We start from the raw sequence: 8194 nt of genomic DNA on the forward strand, positions 1-8194 counted from the left end.
CTGCCTTCTTCATGAGCCTCTTTTGTTATCCAGCAAGATCTCATTCTTTCCTCTTCTCAACTCCCACTGCACTTTCTCTCTTATGGTACTTATCATATCTGTTTGTTTTTTAATTATTTGTGTTTACCTCATTAACCATATTAGGCTGTAGCTGCTTGGGAGACTTGTCTTAATCCATCTTAGCATTCCTTCACTTTCTTAGCACTATGATGATATATGGCAAGTCAGGTTGAATAAGACAATCACTCTGACTAGGCTCTGTACCCTGGAAGAGGCTATTTCTGTAAAAACCTAGAATAGGAGAGGTAATCAGCTGCATATGAGAAAGCAATGATCAATCTAGAGACCATATCAACTGACTGGTTCACTGCTGAGTCTCCAGCCTCACTCTGACGATGATAAGGTAACTTAAGGAGTTTCAGGATACCCTAATACATTTTTAAGCCTTCAAACAGTGTTTTACTATCTTTATTAATAAGGAAAACGTTATTCTATCGATCAATAGAAACCTATTATACCCAAGTAGTCTTTCCAGAGAGTTCAGACTACTTCTAAAAGTTCGGAAGATAATTCAAACTATTCCTAAAATAATATGGTTACTTGAAATGCTTCAGGACTACAACACCTTTAGAAGGAATTTTTCTTTATACACCTTTGCCCATCCTCATAATTGAAAGGCCATCAAGAGCAAGTATATAGAATCCAGCTACATCTATCATTGACTAGTTTTAGGACTTTGGGTAGTTACTTCAATAGTCTGACAAATAAATTGGGGATAATAATTGTACCAACATACAGTTTTAATGACGAGTAAATGGGTTAATTCATGTAAAGCACTTAGAACAGTGCTTGGTCCAAGGAGACCACTCACAATTTGTTTGCTATTATCTGTGTACCACCCCTGAAGTCCATATAGTGCCTGGTATGTAACAAGGATTCCTGAAATGGGGAGTGAACAACAGGAACTGACACACTTCTGGGTGTTATATCTGATATAATCATATTCTCCTAATTATGATAACCAAAGGCTAAAATAAGAAAGCACATTTTCGTAAATAACAACAAAAAAAAAACCCTAAGAATGCAAAGAAAACAAATAGATCATTTTAAAATCTATCCACATAAAATACTTATATCCAACAACATGACAGAGAAGGAGCCAAACATATTGATCACATCGATAAATTTAATTCGACTTACCCACCTCTTAAGTTAGAAAAAAAAAAAAAAATTGTCTGACTGGTTAGCAAAGTAAAATACTGCTGGATACAATAGACATACCTAAAACAAAAGACATTCAATGGGAGTGATCAGGCAAATATAAATAAAAATTAAAAAGAGGTCACGATAGTGCCATCAGGACAGGGCAAAAGACAAAGAAAAGGCACTAGAGAGAACGTGGTGGGAACTTTATGCCACTAAAGGGCTACAATTCACAGTGAGGTACCATTCCTAACATATTTATCCTCTGGGTTTAAAATCTGCCTTAGGGGCGCCTGGGTGGCTCAGTGGGTTAAGCGTCTGCCTTCGACTCAGGTCATGATCCCAGGGTCTTGGGATCGAGTCCCGCATGGGGCTCCCTGCTCAGCGGGAAGCCTGCTTCTCCCTCTCCCTCTGCTTCTCCCTCTCCCTCTGCTTCTCCCTCTCCCTCTGCTCCTCCCCCTGCTCGTGCTCTCTCCCTCAGATAAATAAATAAAGTCTTTAAAAAAAATAAAATAAAATAAAATCTGCCTTAGATGAGAAGACACTGTTTGGTTTCCTGGTCCGGATTTAATCAGGGCGTGGATGTTTAGAGTCAGTACCTGGACTCGGGCCTCGGTGAGCTTCGCCCTCTGTGCCAGTTCCTCCCTGGTATAAATATCAGGGTAGTGGGTTCTCTCAAAAGCTCGTTCCAGTTCTTCAAGCTGTTCTGCTGTGAAAGTGGTTCGGCTCCTGCGCTGTTTTCTCTTTAGTGGCAAATCTGGTTCAGAGTCAATGTCAGAGCCTTCATCGGATTGGGGTGCTGAGGCTAAATGCATGGGAGAAAAAAAGTGATAAAACAGGAGTCAAAACACAAGTTTGGCCAGGATTTAATGATTCAGATCCTAAAGTACATTCCCAGTGTCTTCACAGACACCAAGTCCCTCTGTGCAGTATTGCATTTATTAAATGATATTTAATCTCTTCCCCTACTTTGTCTCCAAGCCCCCCAGGCAGAAATCATTGTTCTCTGCATCTGTCACCCTAGGTCCATTATGAGATCTTAGAAAACAGGGACAGGCATGATTCCATTTTTATGGCCCTTGTGCTTAGCACTGAATGGGTCCTCCATTTGTGTTTGACAAATGAATCAGATTTAATGTGGTTCCAAATAAACTTTCACCACCTTTGACAGGAGGAAATCCGTTAACAGATGTGATTTTTTTTTTTAATCCCAAAATTGACTTAGTATCTAAAAAGTCAATAATAGTAAAATGTTACAGGATTCCTACAAATTTATAGACTCTACTCCTATAATAGAAATCATATTTAAATTTAGTATCTTATTACCAGATATTGAGAAATGTTTAAGGAGAGTTTAGATATTGTTAATGTGAACCTCAAGGACAGACTCAAGAAAAAGCAGGCATAGTCTAGTAAACTATCTCTAAGCCGAAGTTCAGAGTCTGGGTCTCTGCTGAATGGTGAGCAGCTACCCAGGACCGCTGCCTAATTTGAGGAACACGGTGCAAAATAAAAATGCAAGTCCCTGTGTTCAAAAATTACTACAAATTTTGGGATGGCCACAACAGAGCATAAAAACCAAACACAGGGCCCTTCTGAGCATGGGGCCACGGGTGGACGACTGCACAGGCCACGTGTCCCGGAAACCAGTCCCCTGCAGGCCCCTCCCCAGCAAAGTTTGAATTTGTCTGTATTAGCCTGCGTCAGGCATGGAGAGCTTCCATACTGAGTATGTGAGTATCTACGAAAGAGAAGGAGGGACTGGGAAATTAGATAGGAATTTGCACTGATGATAAAATATGGCGCCCGTGAGTTCTTCCAGTAACTGAGCACCTGTCAACCTATAGAAGGTTCTGAGGTTTGAGGGCACAGCAGACACAGGGCTCTGGGCAGGAAAGCAGCCTCTCGCAGAGGCCCTGGGCATCGGGGCAGTGGCAGAGGGCCATCAGAGGGCTCTCAGGCACCCACTCTGAGCAGAACTCAGGAGCCAGGGCAGCCACACTCCTGAGCATATCCAAATACACTCTGAAAACTCCCCAAATAACTGGGGGATCCTCTGGGGAAGGGGCTGAAATGTGCTGTTAGCAAATGGGGAAGGAAATCCAGAAAATTGTAGATCATTAATTTCATTGTCAAGGTAACTCCTTTGCACTCTCAGGCTGTAGGGCCTGGGGAAATCCAGGTGGTGCCAGAAGCAATGTCAAAATGCAGTATTTCCTACACCACTCATTCTCTTTTATCTTAAACTCAAACTCAACTCTGCCCTACAGAAATCTAAAATTCCATTCGACTTCAGAATATTATATTATAAGCTGCCCGAAGGGGTGTACATCCAAAATAACCCATAAATAGAATTTTAAGTTTTTTTAATATTTAATACTCTTACAATTTATTCACCTTCAAACTGTAAAATTAAGAGAGCGAATTAATAATCTCTATGACAAATTAAAGAAAAACAAGTGCTTGCAGATAAAAGCTAAAGGAAACTAATATATAGTGCATCTACTATATGTTAGCCCTTACACTTGGTGTTCCAATTACGTTGTCTAATTTGATATAAAATGGTCTAATTCGATATAAATCTTATTTTAGGATACTTAAAAAAATAAAACTAGACTTGCTTTAGGTATGGGAATATTTTAAAGGAGAATTAACATGCTAAGAAATGTGCATTGCATTAGAAACTTCAAAAGCTCCCAATACAACTTGCACGTGTTTATGTTTGATAAATGTGAGTCAAATTAAAAAAGCAATAATTTGTGCATCATTGTAGAGCAGTGGATCTTGAACTTTGGGAGCATCAGAACCACCTGAAAAGCTTATTAAAACACAGACTGCTGCCCCACCCCCACCCCCACGGTTTCTGTTTTTGGGAGTGGTGGATACCAACTTTGCTGGTCCTAAATGACCCTTTGAGAACCACCTCTATAGAATATTCCAGATTATTATTTTCTCTCCCCAGATTCCCAAGTACATAAAATATTTCCTGCTGTAACTTATCAAAACAATGGGTCCACACACATATTTTTAAATTATAAATAATATACTTCTCAAGAAACAGATTATTCATTCCCCTAAGACAATAAATCGCCATAAAATGTTTCCCTTCCCTGCTTCCAGTTTCTGTTGCCCTGACTTTTCCATCTTCTGTGAATTCAGGTAAAAAACCCAACAGCATTTAAGGACTGACCAAAAGCTTCCTCTGCCTGTGAGAACCTTAAATCTTTGCTTGCACTTTCTCTTACTATGATCCCATTAGGATAATAGTATGTGGAAATTTTCATGTTTCCTCTGGGAGTCTCTAAGGTTATTAAATCCTCCCAAGTAAATATGATGTGCCATGCACTGTCAGGTCAATTAATCAGAATCATCTCCAGTTTCTGAAGAAAGGGGGCTCCTGAAATGTACAAGTACCGGCGAGAGTTAATTCTGAGGGTCAAGACCACCATGTTTCACCTTAACAATCAACATCCTCCAGAATATAAGCTTTGTGAGCTCAAGGCCTTTTTCTGCCTTGTTCACTGCTGGATGCCTTGAAACATAGTAGGTGTTCAATAAACACATGTTGACAGAATGGAAATGCCTGGTAGAATTTAAGTTTTGAAACAACACTGATTTTGCTGCCCCTATTCTGCCCTTCTGAGTCTCCCAACATCTACTGAAATGAGATTTGGGAGTCTGTAAATCCTCAAAAAATGATTTGGAAGATTTTGCAAGCATTTGCATACCTGAATTTTTCTGGGAAATAATTATCAATTTTTTCAGAGGATTGTGATTTAAAAAAAAAAAAAGATGAAGAATCACCAACAGCTAATGATTAAAAAGCCTCAGAATGTCTGGGAGTTCAGTAGGACAGCCTTTACCACTCAAAATAAAATTTTCTTTAACAAGCTAACAAATCACTACTCGTATTTCTAGACTGTTTATTCAAAAGCAATCCAACGGTTGTATCTCACTAGAAAAACCTCCAAAAAACCTCCATAAAACATTCAAAAGACACTGAGGAAATAACTTGCCTGATTTTTCTGCTAGAAAATTATCTGAACCCACGGATCCTTCTTGGCAATATGAAGCCACGGTTGTACAAGTTAATTCTAACTTTCCTCCATCTGTACACCCCAAAAGGATGTGGGCTTTAAAATACGTTAAGTCAGCAACCCAAGATTAATCCACCAGCTAGGAAATACTAGCTATTTCTAAAGATGGAAATACTACTGTTTTTTATGTCATTCAATAGAAACAAGATTTACAGAGAACATGATAATGTCATGAATTTGAATCATTCCGTTCTTACCAAAAACAAATCTGATACTTACATCCCATCGCAATAGCACAAAAAAAATCATTTTGTTGAAGTCCATTTATTTTACGTATTCAACTTTAGACCCTAGACACAACGTACCTCATCCTGCTTAATATTACACCGAAGTAAAAACAAGGCTTTTTTTTTTTTTTTTTTTTTAGATAGCTCATTATATTTGTCTCTGCACAGAATATCTAATGCTCTAACTTGGACATGCAAGCACCACCAGCCAGACCATTATCTAAATGAGTTCATAGATTGTGAGGATAGAGCAACTAGATTAAATATAATCTCTTCAGTAAAATCATCTCTTTGGATTATTTCTACTGTCCATCCCTAATATGAAGGGGAGATTTTCAATTACATTTAAGTTGCTCCGTCACATTCTACACATGCCTTCACAAAGTTTGCTTTATTATTCACTAAATAGAGATATTGCTCCCCAATTTGAAATTCCACAATAGCACTCATATGAAATTGTGTTAATTAATTGAATTTAAATTTAAAAAAATTTTTAAATCCATATTAACATATAATACATGCCATTCTAAGTGGAAATTATATTGCTTTAAATTGCATGATTCTCAGACTTTATCCCAATCCATATTCTTATCAGATTTTGAAAATTTTGACTCTATTTTCAAAACCCCCTCACCATCCATTCTCTGACTTAGACATTCATGTAACTCAATGTCTCCAATGCACCTGGAGCAAACCTTACCAAGATGAGGATTTCTCTCTCTTCCCAAAGTAACCACACAAAAACCCTGTGAAATAAATGCACCATTGTACAGAAAAAGGAAACTGAGACTCAGAGACATTATTCAGATCACACGACTAGGGAAGCTAGGATTTGACCCAGGTCTATGGGGCTTCAGGGGACATACTTTCTCTCTTCTAGCCAGGTATGTTCTAAATAGGTGCTGAGTTTCTTTCTCTCTCTCTCTCTCTCCCTCTCACACACACACACATAACACAGAGTCCTTTTGAAGAGGAGTACCAGAAGCAAATCCAAACAGGAATTCCAATGCAAATTATTTAGCTGATTGCCAACTACTACTCTCATTTGCCCCAAATTTTCAAAAACGTCCTAGAATCAAATGAAATTTATGAAAACACAACAGTTTGATTAATATTATACATCAAATCAATTTTCTAATTGAATTTAATTCAATTCAACGAACATTGATTGAATTCTTTGCATATTCAAGTGTAGCTGTTAAATAAGGATAAAGCTCTAAGAAATGAATCAGTTTGCCAAGAAACTGAATGAATTTATTTAAGAAAACAAAACGGTCAGTGTGACCATTTGCAGTCTCCCTTAAGAATCATCAGCAACTCCTGGTCCTAAGACCCCAGGTCCATCTAGAACATACTACTAATCACAAGCAGTTGAACTGATCACTCATTTTAGAGCTTTACTAAATCCTTCTTTTTTGCTATTAAAAACATGTTAGTGAAAGGATCTCAAGTGTTGTAAAGTAACATCAAACTGTTTTCAAACCAAAGGGCAGGAATAAATAACTTGAAATCCATTGGGATATTCACAAGTTATTCAGCAGATGCCCCAGAGTGATCACAGGAAAATATTGTCTCTCCCCAGGTACCTCAGTGTTTCAGCTCTGTCCTTTGTAAGAAAGTTCATTTCTTCTTTTTCTATCTCAAGCTAATTTTAGGTCTTAGGAGACAAATTTTTAGTTATCCCAATGATTTCACATTAACTCCCAAGATGAACCTTGGGGAAGTGGACAGCATCAGTTTAAAAAATAAAAATTAAAAAAAAAGATCCAGCATAGGCAACAATCATACCCCACAGGATTACAAATTCTTCCTTCAGAAACAAATCAAACTGGGAGGAGAAAGCTGAAGTATTACCACCAGTGGACCAACCATGAAGTTTAATTAAAGAAGGAATTACAGAATTAGAGAGTATGTCTTTGTCCGTTAACCCCTTGTGACCTCTTCTGTAGCCTGAAGAAATATTTCATCCTAGTTAACGCTATTATACATGAGATCTTACCTCAATTTTATAGGGATTTAGTCACGTGGAATTCTATAATTATTGGTTTCCAGACCAATATAATTCAGAGATGGGAGACAGGCAAAAAATAGAGAGACAAAATAATTCACAAGCATGAATTTGGCACACTGTCTTTCTTCTCAGCAAGATCTTTCATTTGAATAATTAAAGAATCAAAACATGACAACCATTTAAACTCTATGTTTGTCCCAGATATAATACAATGCAATTTACAGACACAGAGGAGGTGGGGGGGGCGGGAATCTCTCTCTGCGGGTTCTGAGGCTGACATCCTTAGTCATCGGTCATTTACTTGAAGATAGCCCCAGACCAAATCAGATGGTCTTTCCGTCTGTACTAATCTTTGCAAGCTAGACCTGTCAGCATTGGTACTTAAAGCTGTGTCTCACCGATTCGAAAAATAATCATAAAATAAAAATAGGAATCGTGCCTGAGAGCTCCCTGAGATCATTTCCTCCCGGATCTGAAGGTTTCAGGGTATCTGGCAGGTATATTCCACAAGATCTTTTAACGGGTCAACTCGAAGTTTGGTACACCTGCTTGACTAATTGCAGAATGTCTCCTGTGTTGGTGAGTTTTACCATCCAACGTGAAGGGGACGTTGGGACAGCTAACTGTTTTCTGATGTGAAATGGCCCTTTTACACT

The 8194-nt window shown here is 38.3% G+C and overlaps 1 protein-coding gene across 1 annotated transcript in view; it reads right to left on the reverse strand.

Moving 5' to 3' along the window:
• PAX3 (paired box 3) overlaps positions 1-8194 on the reverse strand; it is a 76889-nt gene that overhangs the window by 10311 nt on the left and 58384 nt on the right. The window contains exon 5 of the mRNA XM_036098682.2: positions 1803-2008. Within this exon, the coding sequence (XP_035954575.2) occupies positions 1803-2008 (206 nt within the window). The remainder of the gene's footprint in view (positions 1-1802; positions 2009-8194) is intronic.

Source organism: Halichoerus grypus, chromosome 4 (assembly GCF_964656455.1).
Source record: "Halichoerus grypus chromosome 4, mHalGry1.hap1.1, whole genome shotgun sequence".
Taxonomy (NCBI): domain Eukaryota; kingdom Metazoa; phylum Chordata; class Mammalia; order Carnivora; family Phocidae; genus Halichoerus; species Halichoerus grypus.